At 41.6% G+C, this 19,787-nt stretch overlaps 1 protein-coding gene across 3 annotated transcripts in view; it reads right to left on the bottom strand.

Moving 5' to 3' along the window:
- Positions 1 to 19,787, bottom strand: part of slit3 (slit homolog 3 (Drosophila)) — a 161,664-nt gene that overhangs the window by 47,541 nt on the left and 94,336 nt on the right. For 2 of the 3 annotated variants that reach the window (XM_066716503.1, XM_066716504.1), the window contains exons 5-7: positions 18,810 to 18,881; positions 11,229 to 11,300; positions 98 to 169 (exon numbers count right to left, since the gene is read on the bottom strand). In XM_066716503.1, the coding sequence (XP_066572600.1) occupies positions 98 to 169; positions 11,229 to 11,300; positions 18,810 to 18,881 (216 nt within the window). Of the gene's footprint in view, positions 1 to 97; positions 170 to 11,228; positions 11,301 to 11,525; positions 11,647 to 18,809; positions 18,882 to 19,787 lie in introns of those variants that run through there. The other variant, XM_066716505.1, reaches the window with a different exon arrangement.

Raw genomic sequence — 19,787 nt, 5'->3', positions numbered from 1 at the left:
AAAATTGATATTTATATCGGATATATAGTTTTTCTTACTGACTTTTAGATGTTGCACCAGGGTAAGTTTTGAGGGAGATTACAAAAAAGGTACTTACAGTGTCCGCAATTTGGGCATATGGTTGAAGCTGGAGAGAGGAATGAGGGTGATGTTGTTGTTGTTGAGGGTGCTGAGAGAGAGAGAGAGAGAGAGAGAGAGGGCAAAAACAAAATAATACATTAGATTTTTGTTTTTAATGGATCAAAAATATAAATACTAATACTTGTTTCAAAGATGATTCTCCGCCTTATTGACCAGTTGGACACCTTTCCTTATTGGGAAGCTCTGAGGAGAATAAAATACAGACAAAGTGCACTGAGCTGCGACACTCACTGTTCCCTAGTGTGTAGGATGCAACTGTATCAGAAAATACCAGCCATTAAGGCAACAACCTGCACCTTTGCTACAGGTTGGCTAAACAGCAATCCTCCAGAGAAGGGTTTATTTATCTGAGTTTAAAATACACATGGACTAACCTATATATCATTAATGTTGTCAGCATTACACACATACCGACAACCCGAGCTTGCAGACCCACAGAATGAGATAGGCTATCAAAAATATGCATTTCCCTACAGTTAATATGTATAGATAAAGTGGCACATTCACTCAGAAACAAAAGGCGGGTTAAGCGGGGTGAATGGCCTGGTACAGTCTGAGTCTCAGTTGGCTACAGTGGCCAAAAAATACAACAGAAGATAACTGGAGACTGAGCTTCCCAGGGCCTGCTCTTTTTTACCCTGTCAGTTTACCAACCCTCGGTGTGTTGTGGTGCATGTAATGCGAATGGTGTGTGTCCGTAACAGCATGTAATTGGCTTTAACACAATGATATTATCTGCAGCATGTGTGGCCATAATTGTGGACAGCAGTCATTTCCCTTCCTCTCCAACCAGGTTCTGATTAGAGCTACTTAGCGAACTTAATCTTGTAATCTCCCTCCCCCCAGCCCCTCCTCTCTGAAAGGGCCCTGTGTGCTTGTTAGCTCTCCATTTGGGGGCTTAATGGTTGCTATGAAGTGGAATAGAAAAATAACAATAAAAAAAGCACAATAACGTTGATTGGTTTACAGCGGTTTTCGGTTCTTAATGAAAGGACCAAAAAACAGCACAGACCTACTACTGTTGATCCTTTGAGAGAGGAAAGTGTTTCTCATGCATCTTTTATGAAGTCAGTGCGCACAGAGCCACAGTTAGGAGAAAAACCTCTCGTTTCTGTTTTGCATTTTGCCTTGTATTTGATCATTTATGACAAGCAAATTTCACAGAAAATGACACATGAGGGTGATGAGAAATGGACGGCCCCAAAAGATATTGCTTCCAAGACCAGACCAGGGTTGGAAATGTACCACTGGAAAAGGACTGAGGAAAAACAACAAAAGAAAGAAAAAAAAATGTGAAGTTTGAATTACAAATATTTGCCATAGAAGCGCAATACATGAAAAAATATTTTTTTGTCACTAAATCTTTGGTAATGATGGTTATTACAAAGCTGAAAGAAAAAATGTCCTGTACAATACAGCGGGGGAAAATGATTATTTTTCTTCTAAAAATGATATACACTCACCTAAAGGATTATTAGGAACACCATACTAATACTGTGTTTGACCCCCTTTCGCCTTCAGAACTGCCTTAATTCTACGTGGCATTGATTCAACAAGGTGCTGAAAGCATTCTTTAGAAATGTTGGCCCATATTGATAGGATAGCATCTTGCAGTTGATGGAGATTTGTGGGATGCACATCCAGGGCACGAAGCTCCCATTCCACCACATCCCAAAGATGCTCTATTGGGTTGAGATCTGGTGACTGTGGGGGCCAGTTTAGTACAGTGAACTCATTGTCATGTTCAAGAAACCAATTTGAAATGATTCGACCTTTGTGACATGGTGCATTATCCTGCTGGAAGTAGCCATCAGAGGATGGGTACATGGTGGTCATAAAGGGATGGACATGGTCACAAACAATGCTCAGGTAGGCCGTGGCATTTAAACGATGCCCAATTGGCACTAAGGGGCCTAAAGTGTGCCAAGAAAACATCCCCCACACCATTACACCACCACCACCAGCCTGCACAGTGGTAACAAGGCATGATGGATCCATGTTCTCATTCTGTTTACGCCAAATTCTGACTCCACCATCTGAATGTCTCAACAGAAATCGAGACTCATCAGACCAGGCAACATTTTTCCAGTCTTCAACTGTCCAATTTTGGTGAGCTTATGCAAATTGTAGCCTCTTTTTCCTATTTGTAATGGAGATGAGTGGTACCCGGTGGGGTCTTCTGCTGTTGTAGCCCATCCGCCTCAAGGTTGTACGTGTTGTGGCTTCACAAATGCTTTGCTGCATACCTCGGTTGTAACGAGTGGTTATTTCAGTCAAAGTTGCTCTTCTATCAGCTTGAATCAGTCGGCCCATTCTCCTCTGACCTCTAGCATCAACAAGGCATTTTCGCCCACAGGACTGCCGCATACTGGATGTTTTTCCCTTTTCACACCATTCTTTGTAAACCCTAGAAATGGTTGTGCGTGAAAATCCCAGTAACTGAGCAGATTGTGAAATACTCAGACCGGCCCGTCTGGCACCAACAACCATGCCATGCTCAAAATTGCTTAAATCACCTTTCTTTCCCATTCAGACATTCAGTTTGGAGTTCAGGAGATTGTCTTGACCAGGACCACACCCCTAAATGCATTGAAGCAACTGCCATTGATTGGTTAGTTAGATAATTGCATTAATGAGAAATTGAACAGGTGTTCCTAATAATCCTTTAGGTGAGTGTATAACCAAGGAATCTCCAATGGCAGAGCTGAGTAAAGCCACACATCTTCTGACGTGTGTAAAGCGAGCTGTTTGTCTAGGGCATTGTGGCTTTGAGGCCCTGGCGTTTTGATTTGTTGCCACATTGGCCTCAGCATCGCCCCTGACTGATCAGTCTGCGGAGGAGGCGCCGAGTGAGGACAGACACAAGAGTGCCCTGGCAAAACTCCGGCCTCCTTGGGCTCCACAACTTGGCCACATCTATGGTGGTGGCAGGGGGGGAGGGGTGGATGTTAACAGAAGATACTGATTTACTATCCTAGTCTATTCATACCCCCCCCACTCCCCCCAAAAAAGCCCTTACTGCATAGAAACAGTACTGCTTGTATTCAATGCAATGAGACGGCAAGGTCAGCCAAGCCAGGATTTGGGCCCTAGTTATGAAAAATTAACATTGAGTTTGTATTTAGCACCCCCCGGCAGGCTGCAAAACCGACTACCATCTGCACCAGACACAGCCGCATTCACTGAAGAATGAACTCCCTCAAAGAGCATTTGCAGTCAGTGCACGAATACAAAGACCATCACAGCTTGCCAGTAAGAGCCAATATGGTTCAATTAAATAATAAATAATAATAATAATAATAATAATAATAATAATAAAAGATACCTGTAGTTTTGCCATTACTGTTCACGGAGACTGCACTGGTAAGGTCAACAGGAGCCGTGGCTGAGCAGACTCTGTGCAGGGCAGCGCACATGTGTATTCATGCTGGGTGTCTGCATTAGATCAGACATAAATCTCTCCCCTCCATAGCTGCACTGCGGTGGAGACCAGACCCGGCACTGCTACAGTCCTGTCAAACCTCCTCCTTGTGGCCTTGTTTGTTAGCTCAGTGTGCCACAGACACATACACTCCAATGTACGCATGCTTGTCTGTCACCCCAGTTCGTCCACAGGATGTTTATTGGTCACACTGGCCTCACCTTGCCGGAATTCTCCGAAATAGCCTGCTCTTTTGAGTCCCGGAGATAAACAGGGTAATTTTGCCATATTATTACGCTGTTACAGTTGGGAGTTTGTCTGAAGTTAGAGAAATGTATGGTACATTTTTGCAACAGGCAAGTGGAAGAAATATTTGAGTTGAGTATGAGTTTTCAGGAATTATTACTTCTAAAGAAAATTCACATAAATATGTGCGCATCCCACAAAACAAACATTTAATTTTGTGGATTTTTCTACTCTACGTTTTTGCTTTTTTGATCGTTGAGTGAATTCTAAGACACAAGTGCTTCTCTCCAGGTTATTCATAAGAACATAAAAACATAAGAAAGTTTACAAACAAGAGGAGTCCATTGGCCACATCGTACTCGTTTGGCGTCCAGTAATAACTAAGTGATCCAAGGATCCTATCCAGTCTATCTTTGAATATCCCCAAATTTTCAGCTTCAACCACATTGCTGGGGAGTTTGTTCCAGATTGTGATGACTCTCTGTGTGAAGAAGCGTCTCCTGTTTTCCATTTTGAATGCCTACATTTTTTTGTATGCACTTTATTTGTAAAAGCTGTTGTGTCACTTTTCAATGCTAATAAGAGTAAACTTCAGACTTAATGCTGATGATGTCACCTTGAACCCTTCTGGTTACATGGCCAATAAGACATAGTGCAGCTATTTATCATTGACTGTGTGATACATCAAAAAGAACTCTGGCTCCCCAAACACTCAGGTTTCCTATTCTAAGAAGGAAGCTGATAAGAACCCCGGATTCTGGCTCCTCTGAAAGTCTGTGTTGAGACAAGAAAGCTTTCCCACACTTGTGAAGGCCTCGCTTCAGACCTCAAGTACACTTACCAGCTCTCCAGACCCCCTGACTCTCATTAAAGCATTTAGACAAGGCCTCTGGGTACAGTATTCAAAGAAGACAAGAAGTCAGACTTTTGTTTTGCGATTATTATTAAGCCCGAGTGAAAAATAGGCAGTAATCCGGCCTACAAAAGTTTTCTGTGTGAAACTGGACTGGTATAAAACGCACAGGACAGCTGGAGAGCAGTCTTACGGCAGGTACTGGGGAGCTGCAGATAATGGAAAACTGAAAAAGAGAAAGACCATGTAGAACAGCAGAACAAAAAAGAAAAAAGAAAAAGTGTGGACTGGAGTCGTGTGACTGTTTTGAAAATTAACACAGAGCTGTGCATGTCTGGTACAGCATGGAAATTATACATAATTAAACAGTTTAGCGGATGACTTTATCCAAAGCGAATTGAAAGAGACAAGGGATTGAACTATGCATCAACAACCACTGCTGCAGTTTCTCCCAAAATAGCACCTCTCCTCTGAGCGATGGAGCACACGAAGGAACGCAAGTGGTTGAGGTTCATAGATCTATGAGGCACTTGAATTACAATATCTACCCTTCTCTTCAATACTAATAAACTGTAGAAACTGCACATAGTGTGATAATAGCACATGACTGACAGGTGTGTACTATCAAAACCCAGATACTAAGATTTAACGTGCTCAAAAACATTTTAACTTTGCCCTAGAGAGTTCCATATAAAACATTACTGGGGTGATTTTGAAAGCTTAGAATCAAATTGCAAAAATCCAGAAAATAGACGCAAAGCACTGGAGCAGCAAGTTTTGAAAGTTATTCTGTAATTTTATATTTATTTTCCTAAAATTTTGAGACTCCATTAATTATTTTGTGAGGTGTTCTGACAGAGATCTTCCTGTGCATCTGCCTGCAGATTGAGGAAAGCAATATCCAACAATCCCTCTCTTCCCTGCCTCTTCTCTCATAGACAATGACTGGTGGGGGCATCTCGGTTTAAAAAGTTCCCTTCCTTTCTCAGCAGCTGAACTGGGATTTGAAAGGGGTAGAGTGTTTGTTTCCTCAAAATGGACGCATATTTACAATTTCCACATTAATTACCAATAGCACATTGGTAATTAATGTGGAAATTGTAAATATGCATCCTGGTTAAGCACAAAAGCATGATAGTGACATCTGGACAAAAGAGGAGCCATCAAGAGAGCCATTTTGCCACAATCAAGAATTTATAGTGGTCTTATAGTGGGACTTTAAGTCAAAACAACTGAACAAAGTGTGTCCTGATGAAGGGGAAGTCATTTTATAATGAGTATCATAACTCCTACTCTAGTCATTGGTGTCTGATGGGATCTTGCCAAATTGGATTGGTGTTTTTCTTTCCTAAATACTAAGGATAAGCTAAAGTTAAACAGCCTGAGTCTAACATTACGATAATCAGTCCGACATATATCAAGAGACAATTCAAATGATCTAAAAAGTACAATGGTATTGTGTGCTATAGGTTCATAAATAGTTAGGAAGGATGAGGACTTCTAAAACATTAGAATATGAGAAAAAAAACACTGTAAAAGAAATTAAATACCTTATTGTCCCATACCTTGGTGCTTAAGTATTATTTAAGGGGGACAATTGATACAAAGCATGCACATTCAGATGTCCAGAGATGTCAGGCAAATAGAGAAACCTGTTTTGGGAAATTGAAGCACTCTCAATATAACCAGCCTAGAAGTTGAATCTCAGAGCCAGCAGCATTAAGAGAGAGGGGGGAAAAAGAGCTGACTATCAGGGCATTGATGAGGCCATTACCACTCGAATTAGGCCAGATTGGATCTGAGCTCTATATTTTGTGAAGCGGTGAGCAGTGATTAATCGTGCTCTTGCTCCATCGCGGTGCACACCACCTCACTTCTCCGCGCGCCATTAAAGGTGCCGCGCCACATCTGACACTGATAGCGGGGGCCACTGTCGAGGAGGCCAGATAATTTCCTGCACTTGAAAGGCAACGTGCTCGGCCTAATGACCGCCCCTCCTCCCCGTCCTCCTCCGACCCCGAACCCCCTCTCTATATCTCCCGGGCAGCGCCGCTATCTGTCACAATCTATCGGCCAACGGCAACTTTTCAATCAAGCCGCACAGAACTGAGATTGATTCTTCCCAGGGGAGGCAGGCTGGTGTCGGAAATTAAAAATGCATGGAATATCTGATTAGAGCCCGGTCCGCCCTCTTTCTGCTGCTCAGCGCCTCACAGGTGACTCCAGCATGGAACTCGATTTTTTTGCTCTCCCCAGCCTCACCCGCTGCTAATCCATTTGACGACGACTCTGGTTAGCTTCTGGAAATGGAGGGGAGGCAGGCAGGGAAGACACATTGATGCAAATGCAATCTCATGCCACTCATCTCTGATTGATAGCCCCCATGCATCTATTTTACAGTAGGGCAGCGGGGGACGTCTAGGAGGATCATGTTACAGAAAATTCATAAGCGGTCCAGCCCTGGAGAATCAGACTAGGAAAGTCCCATATGTCCCTGTCTGATGTCATGCCTGCATATCCAAAAAAGCTTGTAATGGATTTTGTACATGGTGCCAGGTAAGTATTTGAAAATTATAGTGAAAAAGTATACATTCCTCAAACACTAGACTTGCTACTTTGATCCAGATGCAAATCTTAATGATAATTTCTATTTTGCCCCAAATTAAATTGAACAAAAATGACAGACACAAAGAATTTACTTCCTTGAGTATAAGGGCAACAATACAAGTAACATGGATTACATATGTCTGCCCATAAACTCTCGACATACTGCAATAGCCTTAGAGTCTAAGCAGTACATTGACAAGACATGTTTAATTTAAAGGGTATGGTTTGCCTTTTGGACTGTTTCATCATATTAAGATTATAAATTAAAATTCCCTTATGAATGTTTACCCTGGTAAATTTCCTGTAGGATTTTACACTTTTAACATAGTTTAATTGTGTTGGTAGCATAGTGTTAAAGTGGTTTACTATGGGTTTTAACATGTCTTCACTATACTTTACTACACTCTACCGTGAATAATCAATGGTCTGCCATAGTAATGGTGTTTTAGAAATATTTATCATGGTATTCCTATGGGCCAGTGGAATAAAGCAGTGAAAGCATGTTGAACTCTTAAGAAGCCACTGTAAATCTGCAAAGTGCAAGAATGCGGTTTGATTTACCAGGGTAAACTTACATACGGGTGATTTAACGTGAAAATGCAACTAGACATGATTGCATATTCTAGATTAGGAGGGTTTTTGTACGCAATTATGCACTACGTTTGAGTAATTAATAGTGTGTAAATCATAGTTTACATCATCACATGGTTCTGGACTGCAGTGAAAAGCACAAGTGTGAAAGATTTACAGAGGATGGTCTCTTATCGATGCGCGCACCGCACTGAAGAGCGGTATTTTGGCCGCAATCACGTTCTGCTGTGATGAGGCACTAGGGGGCGCAGGGGCACAGCCTCCTGAAAGAAAGCCATCTGAACCTTTTACACAACTAGGCTCCGTCAAAAGGCTCCGTTCCACTGAAAAGGGGAAGAATAAGTCTAGTATTTCCAAAGCGGCCATTTAATTCTTAAGTATAAATTGCGCCATCTTGTTCAAGGTTAGTCATTATGGTTTGTGTTGATTGACTGAAACTTGTTCAAATATCTTGGAGGTTCCTCAGCAGAATTCACCATTGATATCTTTGGCCCTCTATGACTGTCAACATGACTGCAAAATGTGTCTTTGGTACCATATTAACTCCTGCAATTTGTATCCGCTGACTTTTGAGAGACTGTGCTCAAACAGAGGAAGTCTATATAGAAAAGTTGGGTCAACTTAAAGAAAGTAGGAGGAGCCTTTTAGATTTAAGTAGATTTATATGACATACAGAGTTACCCCAACTTTGCTCTATATATCAGTCATTCCACTACCCCATACAAGGCTGTCACATCAACACAGCAACATTATTTAAATGATATAACACCAAAACACAGAAACAACCATATAATGCAGTCAGGTTTGTTTTACTATTAAAAACTATACATTAGGACTTATTAACACTTGAAGCTTGTACAAATTTACAACATGTATCCAGCATTGTATTATTATTTCTGATAAAACAGTAGACTTGCTCATAAATGAACAATGCGTCACCATACTTTAGTCATGACAAAAAAAATGAATATGAGGTCTTAAAGGCTGGTGTTTATTATAATTTGACTCTACAACTTGACTGATCATTTCGGTAGAGATGGTGTTATGAGTTTCAGAAGGCACTCGGAGAAAGTCCCCAGCTCAGAAAAAAAAATTGAGAAAACATCCAGCAGTGTCTTTCCCTCTGGAACAGCTGCATTTCAAATGAATGCATAAAGAGACAAGAAACTCAATGCGTTCTCAGGATGAGCGTTCAATTCATATTGTTTACAAGGGATTCCAAAGATTTCTGGGATGTAGTGTAATTCTTTAAAGTCACCAGTACAGTCATTACTATGGTAATGATCAAGCATAGATTACAAATAATCTGACGAATGGCAGAATAAATATTTTCTTGACAGTTGATATACTCAACTCCCTCATTTAGAGTCTCATTGTTGAAACATATTTCATATTTTTCCCCACTTCTTCTTCAATAGCTAAGAAGAATACAATTTTTTTAACTAAATCAAAACTAAATTTATTATGAACCCCCCTGTAAATGTTTAATATTTCTTAGATTACACTATTGTTTAAGGAATTACAGCACTGCTAAGCAAACTCCCATGCATTTCTTCTTCTATATCCATGTGGATTTTTTTTTTTACTGTCACAGATCTCAAAGAACGTGCTTTTATGAATGGCTCCTAGTCTTCTCTCCTACTGAATGGAACCGGAACAATCTGTTCAGTAGAATCTCACCATTGTCTTTCTTAACTTAAAAACCTGCTGCCCTGGCATTTACATACACAAATAGCACTTAAGAAGCCCCCACGTTGCCAAACATGTTGATACAGGTTTTGGTAATTTAAATAAATATGCACCTACAACTTCAGATAAAGCTCACTAGCATCTACACAGTTGCCATTCTGTATAATTTCAGAATTTGCTTGTAAAGACTACTACTACTGTATTTTCTATTTTTAGCCAACTTCAAAAAACATTGTTCATCACAAATACACCCCCCCCCAAATTTTTTTTTAAATAAATAAACAAGAGAACCTACAAAGCTGCATTTACAAATAATCAAAACAAAGTTTCAGCTAGAGGTGAGCTAAGTGTATTACACTGCCATTGAGACCACTACGGATCTGTGCAACTCCTGGCCTCTCGACAGAGTGCAATCTTGTGCATTTCTTTCTAAAAGGCTCCTTTTCTCTTCAGTCTTATTTCTTTAGAGTATTGAAATGTCAAAATCATGCCATTATCATATCAACAGGGCTGTGAAACTTGGATTCTTGTGCAATTTGTTTTCTTTTCTCAGCATGGCACTGAAAAGACTGCAGACACATTTATTACTATGATGTACAGCCACACTTTTCCCTTTCTGTATTATCACTTGTACCCCAGCTTATCCCTATCTGTTGTAATACAAGTTCATTTGGTGGAGCATAATAAGAGCTTAAAATCTCGGGATAGTGACTGATAGCCCGGCGGGCATAAATCCTTCTACTTTATTGCCTAAAATCTCCTTCTGGTTACAGCATCAGAGTACAGCAGTGGCACATATTGTTCTTACAATGTTCGGCAAATCCTTCAACACCCTCAAACCATATACACCTATTTCTTACACTGCATTGCATTTCTGTTTCATTGGGCCAGTACACTGCTAAAAAATAGAGGTTGAAATAAGGTTAACCGAGCCAAGAATTATAATTTCCACCATCAACCTCCATAGCACAGTTTCACCTGTAGACTGAAGTAATTCCCCCACACTTTGAGCTAGGTAACTATAAATGCACTATGAAACAGACGGAGGGGGAGGTTTGGAACAAGAAAACTTGACTACTAACACAATGTCCCATCCCCACATACTCAAAAATGCTTACACAGGCATTTCAGGTACAATAAAACTATGAAGCCATCATGGCAAGTCTAAAACGCCTCTACAGTACTGGAACACCTGCCGACACACAAACCCATCAGGAAAACACAACACAAATCAATCTAATTTGAAGCAGTATTAATAATAATAATAATAATAATAATAATAATAATAATAATAATAATAATAATAATAATATACTACAGTGACCGAACAAGTAACAAAACTATGCTGGTGCAATTTTCATTGAGAAAAGAGCAATACTCATCTAATCTGAACAATTTTGCCAGCACTTTAACCCTTTCTTCTCAATGAAGCCCAATTCACGTACAAATTACGCTATAATGCTACCTTGAGCTCTCACAGCACCGAGCCCTAAAGCATTTCACCAGGGGAAGGGTGACTTAAAAAACAAACAAAAAAAAAACCAAATCCTCTGAGAGTTAAGGGGAAAAATAACTATTCAAGAAATAGAAAAAAATGCAAAGAAGGTAAAAGGAATAAACAACAACTAAAAACTAAAAAGAAACCAAAACAGCAGGTCCCTTTTTTGTTTTTTCACTTACAGGATCTCCAGGTCTCGCAGCGCCCGAAATGCTCCATCTTCAATGCAGCTGATGTGGTTGCTGTCCAGTTGCCTACGGAGAAGAGACAGGAGTCAGAGCCCAGGCTGCTAACGCAAGGAGGGAGGGAGGGAGGGAGGGAAGAGAAGGGAGGGAGGGAGAGGAGTGTGTGGTGGTGGTGGCGGCGGCGGCGGCGGCAGAGATGGTGTTGGTGGCGATGGGGGGTTGGAGGGGATAGTGTGGGGGTGGGGGGGTGGGTACTCAGGCGATAGGAAGATAGGACACTGGCTTGGCTTTCACCTCTGTCAGCCGCAGCCAGGAGTTACCCAGCTGGCTTGTGCGGCCTTCCCTGTTTGTTGCCGCACACCTTCTCCCGGTCGGTGTGAGAAAGAAAGAGATAGAGAGAGAGAGAGGGGGAGACAGAGAGAGAGGAGAGACAGAGAGAGAGAGAGAGAGAGAGAGAGAGAGACAGAGAGAGAGGGAGAGAGAGAATGAACAGGAGGCTGGCTAGTGTACAGCCCACCCCGGCTGTCAGCCCTCTGTAAATATTAATTGCATTTTCTCTCCCTTTCTCTCTCTCTCTTTTTTTTAAAGGCAGAAAGGGAGTAATTTCATTACATTAGAGCACCCAATCCATTACAAGCTTTTACCAGGCTCTGTCACCGAAACAATTTCATTAAAGAAAAGCGCCTGTAAATCACTGGAGGTCACCACACTGCCCTCTCAGACTCTCAGAGCAGTCGTTCTTCTTCTTTCTTTTCCTTTTACTTTAATTTGCAAGCCTAAGTATGCACCCCAACCCCCGCCCCCTCCCCCCCACACACAAAAGTAAAAGAAAACAAAAAAAAAAGGACAAGACAAAATAAGCAGAGCATTCAGAATTGTTTCCTAATTTGTTTATACAATAGTCTGCGTGGCTTGCTGCCCTTTATGGCGACATATCGCTGGCGCTTCGAGAAAAAAGACGTTGATAAGCATTTCCTCCAGACAGACGTACCAGCTTCAGAGGCCGGAGTGAGTTCACAGGTGGATTTCTGCCGCTGACGAATACAGAAGAGCAAAACTGGGACGCTCTCTCATCTCGTCTGGTTTGACTACACACAGCATGATGCTTTTAATTGTGCCCGCTATTCTCCCCAGAGAGTGACATCCCATGGGACTGACTCATAATGTCAGTTACCTTTGAGTGAAATGTGGGCTGAAGCTGAACTCCATCAAAGGACACTCACTAATTGTCTCAAGCGTGTAGCGGAAAACAAACAAGACAGTCAGACAAAAAAGCTTTGACCAATCACCACTAGGTCGAACCCTAACAGACCTGTTCATTTATTTGGTGTCTGAGGAATCGAAAGCAATCCGTGTGTGCGTATAGATAAATAAATTTCTCAGACATCTTCACCTTGAAGTCCTCCAAAACTTGTGATCTGTAAAAAACTAAATGATAGCAGCAAATCTTTGACAATCTAAGTAAGCATTGCTGCCTTGGGATAAAAAACAAACAAAAAAGAGCACAAGTCAATCTCTTTAGCGTGGTTTAATTTCTCCTGTCTGAAGACTTTTGTGTGCAACATTGACCTTTGCCGTATTGAAGCTCGGGCCGTGTCTTGGCCCTGAGCAATGACTACAATACGCACTCTTTGAAATCTAGTCTCCTGTCGTCCATTCATAGCTGACTGTCCAAAACACAGCCAACATTGTAAGTGCTGGATGCGGGAATTGAAGGAAGAATTAAGGATAGGGGCGAGGAAGCTTACGAGTAGTGCCAACAATAAAGTTGTTTCTAACAGAGATGATTGTCTCATTTTAGCACTTTGTCATGTTATGTGACAGATATGGTGATTCTTTTACTTGTCAAGGTGGGCTTGTGGGTGAGAGCCCTATATCCCTTTTTTAATTAATGTAAGCTTAAGTATCTTATAAGCTAACACATGTACAGCATGACTGGGACTTGCTTCCTGTTTTCCTTCCTTGTGATCTAGATGATGAAGTAAATGATGACTGGGAGATTGGCATTAACGCCTGCAGGATCTTTCTCAGATCAAGGCTGGATGGCCTGTAAGATCTGCTACACTGATACAGACCCCATACTCTGTCAAAGATCGGGAAGGGAAGATCATACGGAAGTTACAGTACTGGCTCGGTCTATGGGTCGAGGACTGAACTGGGATCCTTAACCACCGGACCACCCAGCCTCGTTTTAACTACTGGAATTAAATTCAAAGTAATCTGAAAGACTTCAAACCCAGCGCTCTTCCAGGGCTCTGGGGGGATTCTGTCAACAAAAGTGAAGCGAGGAGGGGGGAGGAGGAGAGTGAAGGCCCACTACGAGAGTCCCAAATTAAATTTCCTCTAATGTAATTATATAGGCCTTTAATCATCCCAAAACTGAGGGCCATTGGCAGTTTGATGCTTCTGCATTGTCAGTCCCCCATCTGGAAGACTAATATGAAGGGAGAGAGACAGAGAGACTATCCAGAATAGTGCCTAGAGATACAGAACACCATTAGTAAACAGTTACCCTGTGTGTATCAACCAAACAGCAGTAGGGTAATTGCATTGCGATTTTAATTAGTTATTTTTATAACTATCTGGCCCCCTTCCCTGACTGGTGCACTCTTCTTGCTTTCTTGTATTTTTCATTAACGTATTTCGCTGTGAAATGCTTTTACTTTTCTCTGGTAAACATATGTGCAAGTATCCATACAACTGTTCAATGTTGTCCTCTTGTAACTTATAAATACATACAAAAGGACAGAAAAAGATGTCTGACTGCAGGGTGAGATGTGAATGGAAAACACAGCACATGACGGGAATAAAGTGAGGAACAGGGAGCGAAAGGGGAAAATATTCTGATTTATGGTGGAAAGCTTACCTCTGTTTCCCATCTTAATCAATAGATATCGACTTGAATTTTAAAGGCATAATTGTGTCAATTATTTCTCTCCCCTTCTGATTTAGAAGGTCACAGATTGAACTTGAATGCTGGGATGACAAATCATGCCTGCTACAGAAAGGAAACCCTGCTCTCTTGAGAAGATTATTGTCCTCTGACAAGAGTGAATGTAGATGGGAATTTGGCCCATGACTCAGTATGTGGGACCGTGTGCTACACTACTTGCTACTGAACTTCAGAGCAGGTGCAGTGCCATGGCTGGTTTGTAACCCTGTATGGAGGGGGGACGCGATTAGCAACAGCCATAAAAGCCTCGACCGCCGCCTGCAAAAGCCAGTGTTTCAGGCAACGTGCTCATAAAACACAAAGCGACTGCACCTATCACCGATCGGCAATAATTTAAACAAACTGCAGCCTGCGCTCTGGGCTTTTTACGAGCCCCCAGAGAAACGCATGGTAGCGTTTCTCACACGGGGATTATGCTGAAGAGGAAGACTGCGGCTCAAATGCAAGAGCTTTGACTTATGCGCCGTATTGAAGTACCTCGAATCCAGCTATGGTGCCATTTGCTGCTAACCCTGCTACTGGGTACAGTCAAGTGAACATTAGTCATTTTTGCTTATTTCAGCTGACTGCTATTTAAAGCAAGGTAATGTTGGCAATGTAAGCAAAGCAATAATAATAATTAAACGCACATCTGTGATTAAATGCATTCTGTGGACTGTGGCCTTTTCGAAAGCCTGCAATCCAAGTTTAGGCCTAAATCACCATCACTAAACTATGGCTGCAATACACTGGCCATTGCAGTGCAGAGGAAGTGGTAACTGCATAACCACCCCTGCCTCGCATCAAATCAATGCACTGTATACACCACCTACACACAGATTTTACATGTGATAATCTGATTACCGTAATTACACGCTTGCCACATGGACTTTTAAATTTAAGATCGACGATAGACTGGAATACAAGTAGGCGCGGATTGCAATGAAGAGATAATGTGCATATGCTGATATAGATATTCACACACACACATATACATTAAACATAGGGGTAGTGTTATGATAGCCTCTCATGCACTGCGTACAATAACTTGGAGTCATATTTTAGCGTTGCTTCTATAAAAGTCAGACGGTGATGTTAAGGTGCATCATTAATATCATAACAAAGAGAGTTTAATACAATATATAGGAGTAAATGAAATTCTGTGTGGAGAATCTTTAAACCGGTGTATATAACGGAGTAAATAGTGATCCGCTGCACTTACTCCAGTGGAACATTAATACATGGAAGATGAAATCTGAAAGGCCCATGACTTTGTGTAGTAGTTTTTCCACGTGCAGTTTATCCACTGGACAAAAAGCTTTGAGCGGAGTGTCTCTGTAACTAATCAGCCTCACTGGGTTAGCAGAGTGACAGCGACTAAACAAAACAACACCAAATTGCCCAAATGAATACCTAGTTGGCTTTTGTTTTTGGCTGGGGGTGGGTTGTGTGGGTGAATTCCAGCAGCCAGGCTATTCACTCCGGACGCAGCAGAATAACTTTGTAAATGGAATCAGGGATGGGGGGGGGAATTAAGCGTAATGAAGCAAATGACAAAATCAATAAGCTCCCTCCTGCGGCCCTGTCAGCGGCCGTGATGTAAACGGAGGGTTTGGCGACAAGCGTGCGGCCGTTTCCGGGGAGTAATTAAAGCCCATGTCACCCAGCCGTGATGGAGGGCCCCTGTGGTAGCAGGAAATGGAGGAGGGGGGTCTGAGAGAGCAACTGCAGCATGACATCTCCCATGCCTCCTCATCCTGTCCTTCCTCCTCTTCTGTCACTTATTTTCCCAATCACTCTTTATCCCCTTTTTCCATGAATAAGTCACCTCCAAACGACAAACACAAAAAGCCTGAAATTCATCAAAATACTCCCCAAAACTGTCCTTCTCTGTTTTGCCCTGAGAACAATGCCCCTTCATCTTCAATATAGCTGTGTGTTTTAAGTTATGATTGTTTTCTTCCATATTTCATTCCAAAACTTTATGCAGCAAGATTTACATGTTAATCTGCGTGTATAACATTTGTTGTTCGGGAGGTTCGTTGGACTCACTTCCAAGATATATTCCCCTTCTGTAGCTAGATGACTAATACAAGGGACATGTGAAGATGGCAGCTTTGTGCTCGAGCGATGTTTGATGACTTGAGATGTACTCAAACTGGTCTGAGCATCTTAAAATCCTCACAGTGTAATCCACAGTAGGGACCTATTGGATCCTGTCCGGCAGTGTGGCGTCATCATCAAATGTCTGATGTGTCACGTTGAAAGAAAAGAATAATGGCCATGACAAAACACCAAGCACAATATAGAGGAGGCATCACCAGGTCCATCAGCAATAATGTGGCCTCTTGCATTGTATTCATACAGATGCCTATTTGTCCCAGAGGAGCAGTTTGGGACAATAAGGCAAGTCCTCTATATTTTAGGCAACGTCTTCATGCATTTCAAAGTAAATAATATTTGATAGCATGCATCTAACTCTTACTGATCACAAGTAACCATCAACTCTGGTGCTGTTGACTGATAATTTCATTTTTGGGGTGGAGGGAGAATAGTTTTTTCACATGGCAGTGTCCTAATGCAATCAGATTCCCAAGTCTGACTCTGTTACCACACTGAAACACTTTCTTTGAAAGACTGAATGCTGTCTTTAATTTAAGTTAATTTCAAATTGGTTGAAACCTTATTTAAGAAAAAAAAACAAATCGTCTGTGATTCATAAGACGGAAGCAAATCTGTCTGACAGTTTATGCGTACGATGTGTGTCTGCAGTCCACTTAGATCCCACTAGGCTGCAACACCACTTGTCCAGAAAAGGAGCAGCCTTTAAAAAGGAGAAACGCTGGCCATGACACTGGATGAGGATGCAGTAAAGAACAAAAGGAACATGGATCAATTAGACGCATGTTTGCTGGCCAAAACTACAAAGGGAGACATCGAACCATTAAAACATACATCCAACACCACATCTCATATTAACTAGCAGTCATCCATCCACCTCCAATATTCCCAGATTTTGGGATGTTGGGCCATACTTTGGGAGTCTGGCGTTTATGGATTTGGGTGATTAAGACAGTTTATTTAAACTACAGAGATGGAAACCAGACCAGTGCATACCAATTTTGCTCTTTGTCAGGTTTTACAAGCTGGGAGGTTCATGCCCTGCCCCCCGAAGGAGAAAAATATCTATAAACATGGCCGTCTAGAAATGCACATAGGCGATGGAAACATTTATACAAATAAAAATATAAAAGTTTCACTTGATAATAAGGCAGCCAGTGCAGAAAATGCAGCCCCTGTTGGTTTATACAAGGTACTCCTTTCAAAACTGGAAATGGCTCACCCTGCCTTGCAACAGGAGTTCTCTTTACATTCTGGGAGATGATCTTTCTTTTTGGCACATAGTTTCCTAAGGACATGCCAGAGGAGATTCAAGGTTTCCTCTCTCTTCACTGCACCATGGAAGCTTTCAGTCTATCATTCGGCCCCAACCACAAGTTCTTGTTCCTAGCTCTGTGCTAATTATTGCTCTTCACCTTCCAGCTCTCAGCATGAATCCACAGGCCTCTCCGCCTCTCGGTGGCGCAGGCCCAAGCAAACACAGTGCACACATGGTTTCACGCTCCCAAGCCAGCCCGTAATGTTCCGGCACTGTGAGGCAGCACAATACAATTTGCATTATAATTTCGGTCTCATACAAGAGTACTGTATTGTCTTGCTGTCTCTCGGTAATTGAGCAAACAATGGTTAGATTAGCACAGGTTTCACACTCTTGAACTTCTTTCAGTTCGGCGGCAAATAGGAAAGCATGTAGTCAGGAAGAGTAATAGGAAGAAAAGAAAGAATAGGACAGAAAACCTTTTCTAAAATCGAGATGATTGAGCAAGAAAAAACTGATCAGAAAGGCTACCAAGAGGCCAGTGGCAACTTTGCAAGAGCTACAGGCTTTTATGGCCAAGACTGGTCAAAGTGTGCATGTGACAACAACATCTTAAACACTATTCAAATCTGGCCTGTCTGGTACTCTTGAAAACCCATCTTGAATCCTGTTTGAAGTATGCAAAAAAAAAAAAGTGTTTTGGTCTCACAAAACTAAAATATAACTTTTTGGCCTAAATGCAAAGTATTATGTTTGGCACAAACCCAACCCCATGCATCAATTTAAGAACACCATCCCTACTGTGAAGTCTGGTGGTGGGGATATTTCTCATCGGCAGGGACTGGGGAACTTGTCAAGATAAAAGAGAAAATGAATGGAGCAAAGTACAGAAAAGTCCTTGAGGAAAACCTGTTGCCCTCTGCAAAGAAAGTTGAAACTGGGATGGAAGTTCAGCTTTCAGCATGACAACAACCAGAAGTATATAGCCAGAAGTACACTGGAGCAGCTAAGGAAGCCCCAACCTAAATCCAATCTAAAAATGTGTGGCATAATTTCAAGATTGCTGTCCATTAACGCTCCCTTAACCTGACAGGGCTTGAACAGTTTTGAAAAGAAGAATGATCAAATATGGCCAAATGTAGGTGTGCAAAGTTGGAGTATTTTGTTGCAGAAAAGGAGAACAGTGCTCTAGGGAACAGATGACAAGAAAACCTCACTGAACGAGCGCATGCAGGGAGCGGGTGCGCCGCCACACTGTCAAACTCACAGATTCTTGACGTTGGTGATCCCTCGGAATGCCTTGCGAGGGACTGCTTGAATCTGGTTCTCACTTAGGTCCCTGTAGAAGAGAAAAATACAGACAGACCATTGGCAAAAGATTTTTTAAAACCCTTTCATAATACAAAAGGCAGATGTATTCGTTCCAAAATCTCTTTTTGAGAATCTGCCTGGACTCTGTGGGTGTGATTTAATGAGTTACCTTTGTCAATACTTCATTGGCTACCACACACTGCTATACGGTATGTGCAGAGGTCCCAACCGAACTCTATTGAACATTTATAGTATATCGTCCTTATATTTCAATGCAACTTGCTATGGGAAGGGTGTCTCACAGCCTAACTACTAAACACACACACACACACAATGAGGCAGGGATTGGCACAACACTGTAGCCCCCCGCCCCCCACCCTGCCTGTCTCCTTCTATTACAAACAAAATTATTTTTGACAAGTCACAATGGTTTTTGTTTAACTTTATTAAGCTTGTTTGTCTGTGGATCCTTGCTGGCAAATGTAATTTTGAAAAGCAGAATGCAATTACAGGGAGAAGGAAACAAATGAGATATGGAATGTCTGTACCATAATCACAAACTCTCTCTCTCTTTCTCATGGCTGTAACATATAATGAAGGCAGAACACAGATTGAGTTAACCTCCCTGACCTTGCTACAACAAATTTGGGTGGTAAACAAACAGGCATGACTCCAAAAACAGTGAAATTCTGCTGAGGCTAGCTCAACCCCCAGCCTGTTATGATGTATTAAGTGTGATATTGCCAGCAGTCTCCTCTTAGAGCATTAAACAATGAAATGTATTAAGTTCCCTGTTTCTGGTAAAAAAAATAAGTGCTTTTTTGGGAGAAAATGAGTATAAAGTATAAAACAATAAATAAATAGAACGTTTTTTTATATCTATTATAGTTTAATATATCCACCTTTTGTGAGAGGTGCATGGGAACTAATCTGA

This window comes from Amia ocellicauda, chromosome 11 (genome assembly GCF_036373705.1).
Source record: "Amia ocellicauda isolate fAmiCal2 chromosome 11, fAmiCal2.hap1, whole genome shotgun sequence".
In the NCBI taxonomy this organism is placed as follows: Eukaryota; Metazoa; Chordata; class Actinopteri; order Amiiformes; family Amiidae; genus Amia; species Amia ocellicauda.
The sequence above is the reverse complement of the archived record's forward strand: the minus strand, read 5'-3'. Positions and strand labels throughout refer to the sequence as shown.